Consider the following 19417-nt stretch of genomic DNA (forward strand, 5'->3'; position numbering starts at 1 on the left):
TGTACTTCTGTCTGTACACAGAACTTGCCCTTTTTGCAGTAGATGGACACTACTGAACTGTGCAGCTTATGTGGCACAGTGCTGCCTAGGTCCTTTGCAGTAAAACATAGATGTTTGTTCCCCTTTGTGTGTAGCTGACTCTTCTTGGGTCATTGAGGCATCATCAGTTGTCCATTGAGTAGCACCCTCGTTTTTCAGATCATCTTTCTCTTTTCCCAAGGTCACTTTTCTTTTTCGTTTCTAACCTGTGAAACACTTGTAGTCCAATTTTACCTGTGGATATCTTTACGTGTGGATGACAGTGAGGAATCTGCTGGCCTGATTCTTTAACACAAACGCATGAATGACAGTGGGTGCCATCATCACGATTTGCCGTAAGGGATGTGTATCTGTAAATTGTTAAGAGAAATTGCCATGACAATAAACTCTGAGAACCTGCTCAAATGGTAGATGATAGCCCTTATTTACAAGTGTGGACATGGACAGTAAATATTAAGACACGACTGTAAATGTTACCTTGTTAGTGGCATTTGCACAATATTTATTGTACTTTTTCTTCACTCCCCAAGTATATTCTGCTGCATTCACCTTCATTGCCTCTTTTTTTTTGATTTGACTAGATTTTGAAATCTCCCATTAGATTCATCACAGATGTCAGCTTTCAAAAGAGATACTATTTACCGCCCTCCCTCTGGCTACTTCTTCTGCATGTGTATCACATAAATGAGGCATTTCGTTATTCATATACCTTTTCTATCCACCTCTTTATTCCTTTCCCCCTTTCCTTTTAAAAAGATGTGTGGCAATGGCATATTTAATGTAACTTATTTTTCTACCTTTTTGCTGAGACGAATGTATAACCTGAAATCTACGACCTTTTTTGAGTTCATCTCTTCTGATGCACTGTTCTTTATACGACTCGTCTTTTCTTTTAGACTCTCTTTCTTCCCTCCCACTCCCCCTCAATAATGTCTTTTTTAGGATTCTCCATCTTTTATGGTTCTTTTCCTTTGTTCCTCTGATCCTCGCTCCATTGATCCCTCCCGCATGTTCCTAGGGTGCCCACTAATGCTCTTTACGCTTACCTCCTCTGTTTTATCTTTCTTGGAATTGAAATAAATTACAAGGAAAAAAAAAAAAGAGAGCATTAAAGGAAAGGCAGGCCAGCACTAGGGCTGGGGCTGATGCAGATGCAGAATCTGCCTCTGACTGTGGCCTGATCTCAGGGAACCGTCCTGTTCCCAGATGCCTGCCTTTCCCCTTCCCCCCCCCCCTGCTCCTACCAGCTCTCCATTCCTCCTCCAGGCACTGCTGTCCCAAACTCCCCTCTCTTTGAGAGGTTGGTGGGGATTCAGACATAACCACATGGCATTTTTAAACACCTAAGGTGCTTCCCTAAGCTCCTCTGTGCATCAGCCCCTCTCTTCATAAAATCTTTACTTTGACTGGCAGTGGGGCTAAGGTATGGGTTCAAAAGCTGGTCTGGCATGCCATGGTATGGCAACAGGCCACAGAGTGGCTGTTAGTAATGTTACCACCTTTGTTTAAAGTATTCTCCAAGTCTCTCCGTAAAGTCAGGCTCCCGCACCTCACCGGGACCCCCTGGCCCATCTGGATGTCTGTGCAGGAGCATGAACCTGCCAAAACAGGAATGGAGACCCGGAGCATCTGACCTTTCCTTTCTTCCCTCCCAAATAAACGTAGCCCCAATGCCCAGGCTAATGTTGGTAAACAGCCTATAAATGCCATATGTGATCAGGGCAGGCTTACAGGGGCCAGGCAGACCACTGGCAGGGATGGTGAGAGGCAGCTGAGGAACCACCAGCAGAGCTCCAGGCTGGTGGAGGAGAGGCCTAGGGAGATGTTCTTGGGAGGAGGGTGCCTGTGCAGGGGTGCCCTTACATGCAGCGACATCCATCCTCTCCTGGTGGGGAGATGTCGCTGCATTGAACGGAGACAGGCAAAAGGAAGGTGTGTGACTCCCCTGGTTCCCCGGGGCTGGGGGAAGGAAGAGGGCAGGTACTCATATCATTCACTTCAGGCATTGCAATTCATAATAAATTGGGAGCTTGAGTTTCTTTCATGGTAACAGCGAGGTGAGGGGGTCCACAGAGCGATGCGGAGCATTTCTGTCTTGTGTCAAAGAAAGTGTCTGTGGGAGGCAGGAAGGAAGATTAAAGCCCAAGACTAGGAAATATTTCTAAATCTTGATCCATACTGGTCTAGGAGGCAGCTCCAATGAAGCCAGTGAAGGGGCCTATGGAAGCTCATGTTGTACCTAAAACAGATAAAGTTTTTTGGGGAGGGGGCATAAATGTGGAATTTCATCAATGGACAGACTTTATTTTAAGTGTTCTGGTGTTTTAGAAGGAGACACTAGCAGCAAACTGCTGAAGATACAGTGCAGACAATTAAATCATGCTGAATGAGGGAATTGGTTTCCAGAAAGTCAGTTTTAGGGAACAGTTAAGTTTGTAATTCCTAAATCAGTTTGGGTTGCTCCATTTCTCCTTCCTTCACCCCACCTGAAGTATTTCAGCAGCCTTGCTGGGTCCCTGACTAGCAAGGCCTTGCCTAATCTCTCTTCTCTTGCTTTCCTTCTCAATCGTTTTCCTCATCCTCTTCTGTCACTGTTGGAAACCCCAGGCATGAGGGAGTAACTGCAGCTGCTCTCCCACCGGTGCGTTTGTGTGCAGGGCGGGATTTGCACTTCTGTCTTTATTTTCTTCCTGTAATGAGAACATGAAATGTCAGAGTTTCATTTTGTTCCAAAGGGCTTCTTTCCAGTGCAATTCCTGTCATACAAACCCATATCACCTACTTTTTCTGTATACTCGCGTATTACCGACATTCAGATATTTTACCGGGAAAAAATAACAAAACCAAAAACCAAAAAATAAAAACCCAAAAAGCCCATGGAAGATCTGAATTTTAGCTATTTCTTCTGCTGTTAGTCAGAGCTGAGTGGAACAACAAACAAATTGACCTCTACTCTCTGCTCAAATCCCATTGCCATGTTAAAACTGCATTTCAGGATTCCCATCTGCAAGGAGTGTTGAGCATCTGCTGACCTTTCAGTGCCTCTGTTGGCATCTCCCACTGTTTCTTCCTGCCCCAAACTCACAGTGTACTTCCACTGAAATCAGAGATGTGAAACCTGTAAGACTGACTTTAAAGCATAGTTACACTTTGCTCAGCAGGTACGATTGTGCTTACTAGCTGGATGTCAGTTGTGGTACCTTTTTGGTACAGTAGGATGGGGTTGGGTTTTTTTTTAAAAATGGTTTAGACTCCTCCTGCCATTCCTCCTGCCCCAGACAACACCATGTGCTGGGAATGCGCCTTTGTCTCTAGAAAGCTTTTGAAGGCGACCTCTTTCCACCAACAGCACAGACTAGGGAGAGTGGCTTTGATCACCTTGTGTCTTTTAATGAGAAGGAAAAAACCAAGGGTTTGGAGGCCAGAAGACCTCTAGGAATAGGAGAGAGAGAGAGAGAGAGGAAGGAGTGATAAAAGTAAAAAAGAGCATAAAAATACCAGCTGGGATAGTGACATCAAGGCCCACCACCCACCTCTCATTATGGCTATCACTTAGTTTCTGTATCCTGAGAGCACTCACAGATGGCTGCCGACCTCCTACTCTGCATGTTTAATGCTGTGACCAGCAAAGAATCAGGAGTAAGCAGAAGAGGAGCGAGAGGCCAGAGGACACAAGTGTGTTTGGTGGCACTGCCTGACCTGGGGGTCAGAACTGGGTGATAAAAGGCTGAGAATTGGGAAGACAGGAGGACTTTGATCTACATACCCTTCAAACCACATAGAGCCCGCTGCTTTTATTTTTCATTTGAATAAAGATTTTGAATGTGCTGCCCCAATTGCATTGTGCAAAAAAAAGAAGACGAGAAAGAAGAAAAAGGTTTTCCATGCCCAACGTGGTGAAGAAGTCTAATGTTGCCGCATCCTTTTCCAGTTCCTGAAAGCTCCTGCACCAGGACGGAGCTCATTACTCCTCATTACTGAGGCCTCGTGGTCTTGTGCATGCAGCAGCAGCGGCAGTTGCCTGCTTCTTGCTCTGCCAGTGAAAAGCTGTCTGCAGCAGTCAGCATCGGTCCTTCATGTAGTGCAGAAATGGCTTCTTTTAACAGGTCTCTCTCCTGGATACTCTTACTTTCTGTTTTATTGGTACTGACATGGTAGCACCAGCATGGCTAGTGTATCAGCGCTGATCTGGTACAATACTGCCAAAATTTTAATTCAGCTAAGGAAAAATGTGTAGTCTGAATGGTACTACTTACTTTGACTTGTGTAATGCTGAATATGAAAAATATTCATTATAGAAATTTACTGGATGGGACTTTTTTGTTATTCATTATAGCTCATTATTTGAGAAATCTAAATAGAGCATAAAATCAGAAACAAAGGAAGCAAGTCAAACCAATTTTCTTTACCATAGTAAAGCAAACTAGTTCGGTGTGATCAAAAGTTTGTTTTTTCCTCCCCCCCCACCCAATAGTTCTGAAGTGATCGTATGCTCCTTCTTTCTATTTGATTTTTTTTTTCTTGGCTGAGTCTTTCTGATTTATGCGCCGAGAACCGATACTCGTAGGAAACAAATAAATCCAACTTTATTTTCCTCCTCTAAACCCTCAGCTACGGTGATGTTAAAAGTCGCTGGGCAGCAACTGCAAGTTTTGCTTCCAACATTAGCAACCGAAAAAACTGCCAGATGCGTGTAGTACAGACGCCCTTTAAAGCCTGAGCCCCAAGCCGTCGGGAGTGGGGAGCGCTGCCCTTGCTGGAGCTCGGGCGGGGAGGAGGGCCGGGGCCGGGGCCGGGGCCGGGACCGGGGCCGGGGCCGAGGCGGTTCCCGGAGCGCGGCGCGGCGGTCCCGCGGCGCGGGCGGCGTGGCAGGAGTGACACCTCGTGGGTGCGCGCAGGAACCGCGCCCGGCCGGGCGCCCACGCTGCCCACACGGCGCAAAGGTGTTGTTTCCGCCAGGGAGGGCAGGAGCCCGCCTGTCCCGAGTGGGCAGCGCCCGGCTGCGCGCCCCGTGGCGGGGGGGGACGGGCCCGGGCCCCCGGGCTGCAGCCGCTGGGCTGGGAGGCGGCTGCCGCCCGCCTTGCGCTGCCCGAGCCGAAGGCCGGATCCTGCCCCTTCTCACACACACGCTCCCTGTCCTTCCCCTTTCCCCTTGCAGCTCTTTTTCCTGGTGAAAGTGGGTTCCCGAAGAGAAAATGCAGGTTGAGGTAAACAGGAGCGCGGGAGTTGGAAATTAAGTGCACGTGGTGAGTAGGGGATCATCTACGTGCCGAGGTTGATATCGAGCTGCATTCCCTCATTAAAAGTTGATGAGACCAACGCGTATTTTACTGATCACGTGGTCATCAGCTAAAACAGAGGCACGGCAGTAGTCATTAAAAAACCCACCTTTCTTCATAGCCCAATAAAAAGAACATGGAATATTTTTGCTAGGTTACACCAGAGGAAAGTGTCTCTGTTAAGTTGGTTCCCAGGAACCAATGTCGCTGCACTACAAGGAATTCCTTCTAGGTTGTTGGGATTGTATCAAGATGCATTTGGTTTGTCTTGAATTGACTTCAGTTGCTATGGGCACTGATTTAAACAATGAAAAATCAGAGTGCAGTGCCACTGAATATAAAAGTAGCCCCAAATGAAGACGAAACAATGGCAGCCACGGATCAAAGCCAGTAAGTACATCAAGGTCCGATTTGACTCTGGAGACATTTGGAGGCTGAGGAGAGGTGGAAGAAATACTGCTACAGATTTGACTGCAAGTTCCCTGGGGAAGCCTGGGCACGTCCCTGGGAGGAAACGCCAGCAGAGAGCCTCCTTCCAGCAGGCTGCCCACGGGGAAGGTGGGCTTTCAAGTCGTGCAGGGGAGCACTGCTCCCAGTTGTTCCCCTGATTGCATCCTGGGCAATGGGATTTCGGTCCTATGGTCTGTAAGCAAACAGGCTGGCCAGAAGGAAATGCACACCTGTCTAGTTCTGGGTTTAGGGAGAACCTCCTGTTGAAGGCTAAAATATCACTGGTTAACCACTGCCAGACTGCAACGGTACAGTCTTTACGGCTCTCTACACTTCACTTGCTGTCTGTATGCTGGTGATAATGAGAAACCAAATCTAAAAATTATGCTTGGATTTCATGGGGCTCCACTTGCATAGTTATATTACATTTTGTGGGTGCTGCAAATACATGGGTTTCATTTGCATTGATTTTGGGCTGCCTTTCCCCTCTTCTCCAGAGCCCCTAGTCCGTGTGATGGGATTGCTGAAAAACTCTGACTCTGTATTTCAACCTCTTCCATATCATTTTTTTGCATATCCTATTCCAGCTTTACCAAAGAACCTGGACTCTGTCTGTGAGGACAACAGGCAAACCAGGGGTATGCACCCTAATGACCTCAGATGCTGAACCATTTTGGGGAGGATTTTCTATGGAGAATCATGTACGTGGGGAGCTACTCTTCAGCTTTGAAACTCAGAGGATGAAAGAAATGCTTTTTTTTCCATTAGTAATAGACAGGCAACTTTCATAACATAATGTTTAATGAAAAATATATTAGTATTTGTATGTAATTTTTTTTTTATGTCCGGACTGGATGTTATGGAAAGCAATTGTCCTGGCTTTAGGGGATGGATAGAAAGTTTGTCTTTGCTTGGATATATAGCACTCCGCTTTGGGATGGTGTCATTTGATAATTCCTGCCACATGTTCTTATGAGTAGGATGTTTTTGTTTCCTTACTGTGTCTCTCCCCAAGTCCTGCTGGGTAATATTTCAGATGGTCACGGTCAAAAAAAGCATGTGACAACTTCCAGATGTTCAAATAATCAAAGCGATCTGCAGATCTAAGGGAGCACACCAACAAACAAATGAAGGATAACTTGAAGGGCTGCAGTCTAGGTGGGGGGTCACATTCAGAGGTGGCATAGCAGGCTGAAGACAGTCTTTTAATATCTGGAGAGTTCACTGATGTCTGCATCATTTGCCAGAAATGAGGCAGTCTGATGATGTGGCTGGGCAGGCAGTAGAAATCGAAAACACGGGGTCTGGTCGTGGTTTTTCCGCAGCTTGGAGCAGCGCTGGCTTCCCAGGGCAGCGAGGAGGGCTGTCACGGTGCAGGATAGCTCTGAGCTGAGCTGGCGGCTGGGCTTCAGCTCACGTGATGCAGCTGGGGCTAAGAAACGTGACCATGCCCTGCTGCCATCCACACCAGCACCGCATCTGGGGCTGCATCCTTGCTGAGCAGTGCTGCGTCCTTGCTGAGCAGTGCTGCGTTCAGCTGAGAGAGAGGACACCTCTCAGAGCAGGGAAACATGCCTGCTTCTGGCTTGCTCCTAGCTGGCTTGTATAGGCATCTGTTTAGGCATTAATAAACAGTTCAAAGCTGGGTTTTGGGAGACCTTCATCAAAACCCTTCATCATCCCAGGTGATTTTTGTTGGTTCATCCTCCCAGCTTTATAGAAACAGACAAGACAATTGAAAATGTACGGTGGGACACTGTATTCCTCTTTGGGAACGTAAAAACACTCATCATCAAGAAAAGAAAAGAGCCCATATTAGCCAGTGGCTACCTGATATTTGTAGAGGTGAATGAGCACGCTTGTGTGGCACAGTGTGTATGGAGCAGCAAGCAGGAACAGTAGGATGGAGGCTGCACGTCGCTTACTGCTGTCGCGCAGGCTGGGCGGTCCTGTCTCTGGTCACAGGAGGGACAATGTTCCCACCCCACAGGATCCTACAGCAAGTCTTCTGGTGCCTTTTCGTACACTGGCATTTTATGTGGCAGTGCCTTGGCTGCTGATGGCACGCCCTTTGAAACAGATGCGCTCTGCATCTGCCCACTGTGTGTGCAACTGGCACAGCTCTGCTGGAAAACTGTTTTACAAAGCCTTCCATGTGCAGCAGTGGTGGGGAGGGGCAAGCATTATTATTATTATTATTATTATTATTATTATTATTATTATCATCATCATCATTATTATTATTATTATTATTATTATTATTTCTTCTCCTACTACTGCTGTTACTACTACTGTTTTGTGTGGAAACATTGCTGGCTCAAAACCTGGCTCAGCTGCTGATGGAGAAAGGAAGATCTGATCACATTGAGGGAGCTGCTGGAGTTTTGAACACTACTGTGACTCTTACAGGTTGATGGGTTTGAAGTGTAACTATTTGGGAAATTGCTACCAACCACTCTTTCCCCTTGGTCTTTATGTGACTTTTCGTGCAATCCTATATGGGTCTTTTACTGCCTGGGAGGTGATGGTGTAGCGTGCTAGCAAATTCGGTTCCACGCTAGGAAAAGGGACAACTTTGTGACAGTTTGTCCATCATCGAAGATGGCTTTTGTCAGTCAGGGTCTCCATGTTGCATTCCCCAAGAATTTGGAGAACTTCTGGCAAGATTATTCCTTGGTTTTGTTCAAAGAGCCCCTTCGTATGTACATAGAGGGCGGAAAGACCAATACACTGCTCACCTGGAAAATTGGACCATGGTGCCCATGTGCGTGGAGGGGCCTGAGCCTGAGAAGGGCATTCGTAGCTGTGTGGGGGCCTTGGAGGAGGCACACCACGACATGGGCAAACACTCAGAAGTGAGGAGGATGCTGCAACTCACAAGGACACTGGTACCTGAATGTGCTGCAGGGAAGGGGTGGCCATGAAAAATTAGATCTGGGCCATGTAACAGATATTTATTGTGATGAGTCATCTCTGTCCTGATTCATGTCTGTAAGACTGGGGTAACAAGGTTGTCTTATGTTGTAAACCCCAAAAAGGTTTGGAGACCCGTGTTCTTCTACTAGCTGGAGCATTGACAGCATGTGCTTCCATCATTTATAATGTGGTTGTCAAGACTGCAAGCTCTTTGCCCGCGTCCACAGGGAAAGTTATAATTACCTATGTATGGTAAATTAAAAATGGAAAGCATTCACTGCACTGGAAGCTGACTCAAGAAGGACAGATCATCAGTGGGGAGACATGATAAGGAAAATAAAGCTACTGCATCACAAACCAGAAAACTGTGGGAGAAAAAAACTAAGCGGCCTTTATCTACCCATCTATTGGTCATTCACCCATCTCTCTACTAGCTACATATTTGGATGTTCTTATTTAAAAAACAGTCAAGGGCGCGGCGCAAGGAGGTCTGGCTGGGGCAAGAGGAAAGCAGCTAGAGGACCTTTTCCCTGTCTGGTAAATCCATGCCTGGTCTCCCTTCAAGGCTTCGTAGTTTAGAAAGAATTGCAGTTTGTTCTCTAAAAGATGTGTCAGTTTGTTATGGATTAAGAAGACAATATGCCTTCCGCATTTACTCTACCCGCAAGGACTGATTTTTGGAGGATTTGCTAGTCACTTCATTTCAGATATATTTCTTAACATTTTTAGATTTCTTTGTGGTTAAACTTAGACTCTGTCCTTCCTGAATCCTATAAGGCTTGCTGTGCAGTGTTTGTCCTTTCATGGTCATTACTGATACATACCTACTGCACTCATTGTGCTCTACTGAAATCATTTTGTCAGGGTAAAAATTACAAACGAAAATATTCTCTCAGAGGGAGAACCCAAAATATAATTTTGTAACAAAAATTCCCCAATCATTTTCAAACTGAACTTCATTTAAAATGAAAGATAAATCTTCCCCTTTACTATTACCCAGATGTGATCATCTTCAGACATGAATAATCTCTTCAAATTTTCCAGCTATTTCAATATCCGGCCATAGTGAATCCAGCCTGTGGCTCTAGCACCCATTCAGGAAAATCTGCAGACAAGGCCAATGCCTGACATCTCTATCCATTAAAATCAATGGTCGCACATCTTTTACTCTACTTTCTCAGTTTTTGTTCCATTCCTTGTTTGCAGCTGGACCTCCATTTTGCCCTTTGTAATAGGAATTTAGGAAGTTCCCACTACTTTCCTGCCTCTGCCTCTTCCTTCTTTAGAGTCTCTAGTCTCTTCCCCTTATTTTAATAGCCATCATTCTCATCTGTTGACTGCAGATCTTGGCCAAATCCTGATAAAGTCAACAGGAAGGTTTTCCCTGGAATTTTAGACGTGTTTCTGTTATGTTTTTTCTTTCCTCTCCTTACCCTTCTTGCTGCCTGGCTGGCTGATTTAAGCAAATATTTTCAGAACAACTTGTCCTCTGTTGACTAAACTGGTAAATAATGGATAAATATAGTTTTGATTGGGAACAGCTTTCTGGCAAAGGATGGAGTACAGCACTAAAGAAGAATTTTTCTCACCTTGAGTCATGGGATCTGGTTGGTTAAAATAAAACCGTTTACTTAACCTGCCTGTACAATACACAAACATCAGAGATGTCCTTTAGCTGTACTGATACTTTGTGCTGCCTACACTACACTAGCTACAACACCTGGGCAGTTATTCTATTTTGTGAAACAGAAATAGCCTGGGTTTATTTCCTTCTTTCTTTGTATCAAAAGCAGCACAAATCAGAGAGAGAGAGATATATATTTAAGCAAAGGCTTGGGCTTATTTTTCCCAGTCTTTCTTTTTTTCACCATCTGGAAAGGGAATGTTGTTCTGTCATAAGCTTCAAGCTTCAACATGTAACAATTGTATTAAAGTGCCTTGGTGTCCTAAGACTGGCTACCTACCTCCATAACTCAGTCCTGCTGTGACAGTACTGTCTTCTTCTCAGAATGTACTTCACTGAGCCTACAAAATGGATGTTGCTATGTTTGTTAGGATGGAACTTTGTATATTGTCTACAAAGCATACAGAGAAATTTTATAAATATTTTTCTATATGTTTATTCACATGGAGGGGCTAGAAATATTACAGTGTTCTTGGTATACACAGTAAAAAAACCAAAACCTCACAACAGTAATATAAGTCATTGTATTTTGAATTTTTATTGTAATAAATTATAGCAATAGTTCACACAACCCAACTATTATCTCAGATTGTCTCTCTGTAGAATCACAAAAACAATCTGAGTCATCCTGACTTGATTCATGTTCAGTTCCTGTTTGGGAAGGCTTCCCTCGCCATCAGACCGCCTGGTAACGTTTTTTTCAGTGAAAGCTCAGATTCTGTACAACAGTCCCACAGTCTATGGTGGGTTCTGCAGTATGAATCATGGAAAATATGCATCCCTGCTTATTTGTAGCTGGTTATTTTTGCAAATGCCATGTGGAAGAAGAGCCATGAGATTTTTTCCAACATGATACATGTGTCTTTTTTGGCACTCTAATGGGAATTGTTTAATAGAGACTTATCAAACATATGAAAAGATGGTCAGCACTTGAAAGAGGGAAAAGAGGTGGAGTTGACATGTAGAGCCAAGATTAAGTATGAACCAGTTTCAGAAAGAAAGAGAGCGAATTTGCCTTTATGAATAAAGCAAGGCACCAGAAAGTTGTTTCCCTGGTTCTCCCAGGGTCATCTTCATGGCCTGTCACTAAATTCTTGTGAAACTTTTATTTATCTTTGTTGTGGCTTTCATTTCACCTAAGTAAAATATGTTATTTCAATTAGTACATGTAGAATATATTATTTCAATTAGTGCATGGAGCTGATCAATTAATAAATAACTTTGGCACTCCCACCTGAAAAGCATGATAGAAACAGAGAAAATGACTTCTACTTGCCAACCTTACTTACATCACTTGAGAGAGACCTCTCTGAGCTGAAAATGCAGCATAGTAACTCTATATAATGTCTTAGACATGAAGTGAATAATAATGTATGACTTCAGGGAAATGAAGCGGCACAGAATAACGATGATACTAGCTAACATTTCTGCAGCTGAACAGTTCAGCAGTGAGCAGCTTGCTTTCTGATAGTGATAGTGCAAAAATACAGTACTAATTTTACTATTAGTAACAGAGGTAGCATTAAGGGCTGGTGAGAGAATAAAATCATCACTTAAAACATTGGCAGATGTTACAAAGATTAGGGTTATCACATATAATGAGGATTAAAGGAACTCTAGAAGAAAAAGTTGGAAGTGCTTGGTCCTTTGATAGCAGGTGACTGAGCAATAATAATCTATCCAGTGGGAAAAAGTGAAGTCAGAGACAGAGTCAGCATAGGGGCTACGCGTGCTGTCGGGAGCACCATCCGCTGGGGAGCAGTGAGCTTAAACAGGACACGCCAAGTTGCATCTAGGGCATCAGCTGGACATGAACTCCAGGAGTAAAACTGGTCAAAAACTAATGTGCCCCCTGGGAAGAGGCATTTTGGCAGGGAGGCCTTGTTTCCTCCGCACATGTGTTGAGCTCTGAAGCACTGTGTTTGCTTCAGGCACTCCTAAAGACTGCCTGAAAACCAAAGAGGGTGCAGGCAACAGCTCTGAGAGCAATCAAAAGACTGGAAAGCACCTTCTGGTAGAAGCTGTAGGTATGCAGTCTTTTAAGTGTATCAAGAAAAGGTTAAAGGAGTTCTGGTTACAGACGGTAAGTATTTACTTCAGGACTAATGCTATTCTGATCTAGCAAATAAAGATATAAAAAGATCTGGTGGCTGGAGCTGGACAAATGTGCAGGAGGAAAAGGCTATGCATTTCACCAGGGAAATACTTAGCTACTGGCGTGGATTGCAATAGGTTATTGTGGCTTTTCTACCATTAGTAATTTTTACATCAAGAATAGATGTTGTTGGTTTTTTTTAATCTAAAGGATGTACGCAAGTTTGAACTGGGTCAAATTCAAGGATGTTCTGTGTCCTAAATTATGTGGTTAGGTGACCACATGGCGACTCCTGGTTTTAAAATCTGAAAATCCTTTTGCGCTGACAAATAGGGCTGGAGGAACTTTTACTGTGATCGAGAATTTGGATTCATGGATGCTCATTGTGTTTACTGGGGTCAGCACTCACCTTTCTTCCTTCTCCTGAACCAGCTTAGCACTGACTGGTCTTGGCTGCAGAGCTGCACTAGGCAGACCCATCCTGCCTAGCCCAAGGATGCTCCTTTTTCACTTATTTCTCTCCTCCCAGGCTGGAACCCCACATTCATTTTTCCGAGGAGCCAGGAGCCACCTTGAACCGGGGAACTTCTGTAGTGCTTTGAGAGTAACCATTCACAAAGACCTTACAGCTCTGAACTACAGCACGCACAAAGAACACTTTTTTTCTAGCGACTACAAAATGCTGCAATAAGATTTGCTCGAATGAAACCTCTATTAGCAGTAGTGGAGTTTTGTATGTTAGCCACCAAGGATTTGACTATCAGATAATTGCGATTATAAGTTCTCTTCAGAACAACTTGCATTATTTAAGAAGATAATCAAACTCTAATCAAGCTGTTCAGAGGTTTTGAAATATTCAGATGTAGAGCTCCCAGCTTCCCTGTTTTAGCCATTGGGGTACAGTGCAAAATGTTGCTAAGCAGGCAATAGTCTCAGGATTTATTGCAGTGACTGAACTTACAAATACAGAAAGTTCACAGAAAAGGCTGCTCTCATGAATTTTCAACCAGCATTTGCAATCTATGAAGCAATAGATTATTTATATAATAAATGAATGCATATCTGTCCAAATGTTTAATAAAGATAATATGTGAGAAGCATGAAACAAGTCATTTTCCTGTGCAGTAAAAATACATTTTTCCTATTGGATACAGGACAGTGGCAATAGCAGTTCAAACTTTTTGAAGCTTTTATGTTCAGAAAATGATATCTGACAAGAATTATACCAAAAATTCAGGTCTTAGAATGGGAATTACCAGGTCAGATGAGACCAAAGTTTGGTAAAGTAATAACTGAATTCTCTTTAATTGATACATATATATATACACCATTTAAATAAGATCTTGATACCAAAAGGTAAACTGAACTGTGCAATATGATCCAGCAAAATCTGTTATACTCTTTGTCCCCCGGAAGACATGGGGACAATGATGTTATTGATTTTAAAAGGTCAGATCACCTGTTTCTGATTGCTTTGGCTATTGGAGTATGCCTGGCCTGAAAAGGCGAACGCTTATTTGGCCTACAGTTGCCATATACCCTACAACTGCCTGCTCCCTACGTGTGCCCTCTCTCCCCTGCAAAGTACTGATCAAGGACACGTAAATGTTACCAAGCAAATAACACGAATTACATCCTCACCATCACAATAACAGTGATTTTTATTTCCCGGGTGGTCCCAAGAGACATGAGCACAACCTCCAGCCCCAGGACATTTACTGTCCTGTTGCCAGCACAGCTGGCTCCAGGACTGGGAGTCTGGTAAGATGAGTTAAAAATAGTATTTCTTCCCCACGCACTCATGTACCAGTTGCAACTCAAATATATTGAAGAAGTTTTCTCTCTTTAAATATATCTCCACGTATCTGCATTTCAGATTTATATTATTGTCAATTCACTTTACATGTTGCATCACACCGAGTGCCTACATTAACTGTTGATACTTCGTCTCAACAAGAAGAACAGGAGGGAAGTGAGGAGTGGGGAGAGACTAAAATGAGGTGTAAGTGTATTAGTAGCATTTCTAAGCTTGGGTCTGAGTGTACTGAGTCTTTGGCAGCGCGTTTTCAGTCTCAGAACTGGAGTGGTGGTTGCCCATCAACACTGGGCAGTTCCCAGGATGGGAGCCCATTCTGTCCCACTGGCACTAACCACACCTGCAGCATGAGGTCTGTCACTCTGTAAGCACAGGTCTGCTCATTTAGCTTGCTTAATTCTTTTCACTTAAGCACACACATGCACACACATGCACACACATGCTTCTTTTGAGTCTAGCTCCTTCATCCTGAAAGGATGCAAAGATGCCCATGCTTCTTGCTGCCAAAGGACTCCCAAAGCCTTGCATTTTTGGAAGAGGTAAGTGGTGGAGGAGATGGACGTGCAAAGGTAAGAAGGAGCATTCCTCAGAGCTGGAAATTACAGCACAACTCTGGTTAAGATCCCAAGCTCCAGCTTTGCTGATTACACTAAAGAACCTGCAGTGACACTAAATGCTGCTTTACTGCTCCTAATAGTATCAGGCAAGGAGATGCTAGAAGTAATTGCAAGCTGAAGATTTCACTCCGTAGGACTTGATTAGAATAGCAGAAGGTGAAGCCAGATGATGGAAAACACATTTGTCAAGAGGACATCCATTCCTGAGCTGTCACGTGGTGTAGTATCTGCTTTACATTCCTACGCAGTGTTTTCAAACAGTGAGAGGAAGTGGTCAATTCTTTCAAATTTGATAGAGCTATGCTGGCATTGATTTCTGTGGCTGCAGTCATGTGTCAAGAGATTATTTGTGCTGGCACAGTGAGTTCAATACATGTCTACATCCTTGATACTTGAATCTCAAAAACTGAACTAAAAGAGATGCCAGTAAACTGTTATTTTCTCCAAGCACCAGTTCTTCATAGATGTAATCATAGTAACAGCCATCACATTTGTGCTGACACTGGCCAACAAGGGCTGAAATCTTGGCCCTGTTGAAATCTTTGGTAAAGATTTGGCTGAAAAGTGCAAATAGGTTTTCACACAAAAATAAAAAAGTGGAGGGGGAAGAATAGAGTTTTGTGTAATAATGATAAAATGTTTTTGTTTTTCAACATGTATGTCAATGCCCTTAGTTTATAAAAGTTCAAATCTGTTTGTGCTAAAATGAAACAAAAAAAAAGTTCACTCCTCATTTCCATCTCTCCCTCCAAAACAGAAAACCTGGCAGGACTGTGTTTTAATGCAGATGCTGGCAGAGCCACAGCCCAGCTAGGTACCAGGCAGGATAACGGTGGGTGATGAGGCGAGTCACATGCCAACTGAATTCCTTCTGGTGAATGCAGGGATTTGGTTCACGTTCTTAAAAGCTGCTGATGCCCAGTCTGCAGCCCCAGACAGTCTTTAGAGAGCATCCAGCCTTACAGACAGAAAGTTTCCTCTTTGCAGAGCTGATGTAACAAGCGCGCTGAGCTAATCAAAGCAAGTCTGTCCATTGGTTTTAATTGACTTTGGAAGCCAGCTCTGTAAAACAAATACCTGTGGCACCAGATATCTAAACCATGAAAAACACTGTGGAGCATCAAGCCCTTGACCTGTAAGTCATATGAGATTTCTGACTAAATGTTTCTAAAAGTTGTCTTGATCGTAAGGAAAGAAAATTAACTGAACTCGCAGTCATACCTCATCTTTTTGGTGACCACAGGAATTACTACTAGTGTCTTGTACAAAGATTCAAAAATGCTGCCAGAAATTATAGGTTAAGTAGGACTTTTTTGTTATAGGCTCTTTTCCTATTTCCCTTTAGAATTATTTGCTGATTTCTTTTTAGTTGCTCCTTGCTGGTGCCTTCAAAAAGGTGGGCAACGTGGAAAGCAGGAGCAACAGCAGATGGCAGCACCAGGCTGCTTTATCTGGGCTGCGAGCGCAAACCGGCAAAAAAGCCGACCCTGGCTGAACAAAAGTTTCTTAGAGTTTGTTTGCTTTCAGATCTCTTGCCTTTCTCCTATTCTTTTGGAATTTTTTTTTTCCTTTCCGTTCTTCTACTCGCTATTGGAAAAAAGAACAGCAAAGGAGGAAAATCACTATGTCAGGTCATCCTGTATTGATTTAGTAGAAGATCGTAAGACCTGATGTGACCTGCTGAAAAGATGACATGAGGTTATGGCCTAGCCTACCAGCACTTCACGTCGTATTAAACACTCCACAGGGGCAACATCTGGAGGGTTAAACAACTGCTGGGTAATGCAATTTTAAATACCACTTCATCAAAGTAATAGACTCCACAGGACCCTCTTGGGATCTGTAAACTGATGTGTTCCAGGCTTTGTGTGCTGCAGCCCCTTTGTGTAACACATTAAGGAGAGCCTGATAGCTCTGACTATTGCAGAGTGATAGAACTGAAGTTTGCAAACTCATCTACAGCACACCGCCTCGCCAGGCCTGGGATCAAATGCATGGCCTTTATGGTTTTTCTCTTCTTTTTTTGCTCAAAGCATGATAGTGTATGTATCCAAAATACCCGCGAGCTGAGGAAAGATTTTAGAACAACAGATTTACTCTTGAGTCTATTTTAACAGCAGTGTATGACCTTCAAAAGCTTTCTGTTTTCCAGAGTAGTTACAGAGGAGGGAGCAAATCTTCTGTGTGCTCTTCATAACCAGCCAAGCTTTCAACGTGAATAAGAAGTGGATTCCTCGGGTCCTTACCAGACCTGGCTCCTCTCCTGCATTCTTCAAATACAACCCAACTGTAGCTCCAGCAATACAAATCATGAAGGAAATGCGGTCTCCAATTTGGTGGACCATAGAGGCTGGTGCCACCATCTAGCTGCAAATCAACGTATCTGACAGTTAGTAGAACAGTGTACAATTTTCCAAAATAACTCCTTCCACTATTTCAGAGCTGCTAAGAAACAATTAAGGAAAGTTGCATTAAATAATTAATCACTTTAGTCCCATTGAATAATTAATCACTTTAAGAGAGGACAGCTCAAGAACTTTTTCTATTGCCTGCTAATGCAACATTTGCTTTCTGAATCCAAATCCAGCAAAACCCTTAGTCCACACAGATCCCTATGTCTGGGCAGGCAGAATTTTATAGCTGTCACCAACTGATCTTTGTCACTACCAAGAGCATGTGGAAGGACACTTGGTAACTCCTTTCTAGGGAGAAAAATTTAGGGTAAGGCTTGCAGCCGGCATGAGCCAGCAGTGTTCAGCCGAGGTCAATGGAAAGGCTTCGATTCTTTCCCAGCGAGTATCTGCCCTCACTGCTGTCCTTTCTTGCAGATCCTTCTCTCTGCTTTACTGCAATCATTTCAGATCAAAGGGCAGCGGAAAATTCCTCAATTACCTGACACAGTTTCAGTTCAGAAATGTTTCTGGGTAAGTTTTTGTGTGATGCCTTTCGAAGAGGGATGCTGATAGCAGTCATAGAGCAGGGGGGGGAGGTCTGAATCTGACTATAAGCCACCATTGCAATTTTATTCATGTTACTGGGTACTTGTAAACTCTGGGAGGTTATAGACCTAACCTATAGGTTATTGGACTTGATGATCTTACAGGTCTTTTCCAACCTTAGTGATTCTGTGATTCTGTGATAGAGAGACCAGAGAAATGTGTTGTTGTATCTCTGTCTCCACCGAGCCATAGTAAAATATTCAGTCTTCAGCTAATTTAGTGTCAGCAGGAGCACAGATCTGAATCGTCCCTGAAGTGGGTGCTGCAGCCTCGCTTGACATCCTCCATGCCATTCCTGCCCAAAATGTTTATATCAGGCAGTCCTATCCACAGCTAATCATATTGGGTAAGCTATTCTTTGGAAATTGTAACATGAATGCATATATGTGAAAGATGCCCTCCCCTCACTAAACTCATTTGTGGCCTACGCTTTAGAAACAGAACTTATTAAGACTGCAGACATATGAGCTACTGTAATTTACTTACTGGAATTATTTTCCATCCCTCGTTACTGCTGAGGAGACCGCGGCTGCCCTCCATCTGTGGAGAGGTCTTCATAAGAAAATGGGGAGCAGTAGGGAAACAGCATGGATTCTCCAAAGAATGCATTAGTTTATTTATTTATTTCAAATGCCTTTCATGTCTTGGCTTTGTGCATCTTTTCCAAGAAGCAAATGTTTCACAGATGGAAAGAAGCAATTTTCAGTTGTAAAAATTCTAAACAGTTCAGGTGAAATGAAAACCAGAGCTTGCTGGACACATGCCAGCTTTTTTTTTTTTATTTTTATTTTTTACCCCAGCCTCACTTTGATTGTGAAAATATTCACCCATTTCCAGACTTTATAGCATGAGAAATGCCCTGCCTGGGGTCTCATCCATGCCTGAGGTATCACTGCAGGGTCGATTAGAAAGGAAGGCTCCTATTTCCACACAGACACTACACATCTGCTCTGATTTTCTGCAGAGTAGATCCACAGTAACCCTACTGCAAATATTGAGTCTTACATAAACCAAGCTTATACTGGCATAGCTCCTCTTCTGGAAGGAGCTCTGCTATGTTGTCATCAGGAAAAGGTCTAATTTGTCTACTGATACTCGGTTTTCTGTCAATTCATATGGCTAGGTAGTGAAATTAGGGGAAAAAATCATAGGTCATGTGTGAGAAAGAGTAAGGAGCTTATTTTTAGATACCTCCCATTGATAAAGCCTTTTAGGATTTACGGCAGATCAAATTAGCAGGAGCTTTCGTAATTACCCTCAGAACCTTTGGATATCACACACCTAAGTGCCTATGAGGCACTTAAATTTCCCACACGCTCCCCATGGGGAGCTTAACTCATCCTCCAGGATATCTGCCTCGGAACAGGACACCTATAGCCGGACACCTATAGCCAGTATAACCAGACACCTATACATATATGACTTGCTATGGGGGACCGGAGCTGCCTCTGGGTGATGGCCGGGTCCAGCTCCCTGGGCTCTAAATCATTTGGGACACTCAGGATCAGAGACCAAGGGAAGT

At 43.7% G+C, this 19417-nt stretch overlaps 1 protein-coding gene across 1 annotated transcript in view; it reads left to right on the forward strand.

The window, feature by feature from the left end:
• RGS7 (regulator of G protein signaling 7) overlaps positions 1-13154 on the forward strand; it is a 263160-nt gene extending 250006 nt beyond the window's left edge. The window contains exon 16 of the mRNA XM_059835876.1: positions 12993-13154. Coding sequence (XP_059691859.1) covers positions 12993-13154 — 162 coding nt within the window. The remainder of the gene's footprint in view (positions 1-12992) is intronic.
• Positions 13155-19417: the final 6263 nt, after the last annotated feature.

This window comes from Gavia stellata, chromosome 2 (assembly GCF_030936135.1).
Source record: "Gavia stellata isolate bGavSte3 chromosome 2, bGavSte3.hap2, whole genome shotgun sequence".
NCBI classification, from domain to species: Eukaryota; Metazoa; Chordata; class Aves; order Gaviiformes; family Gaviidae; genus Gavia; species Gavia stellata.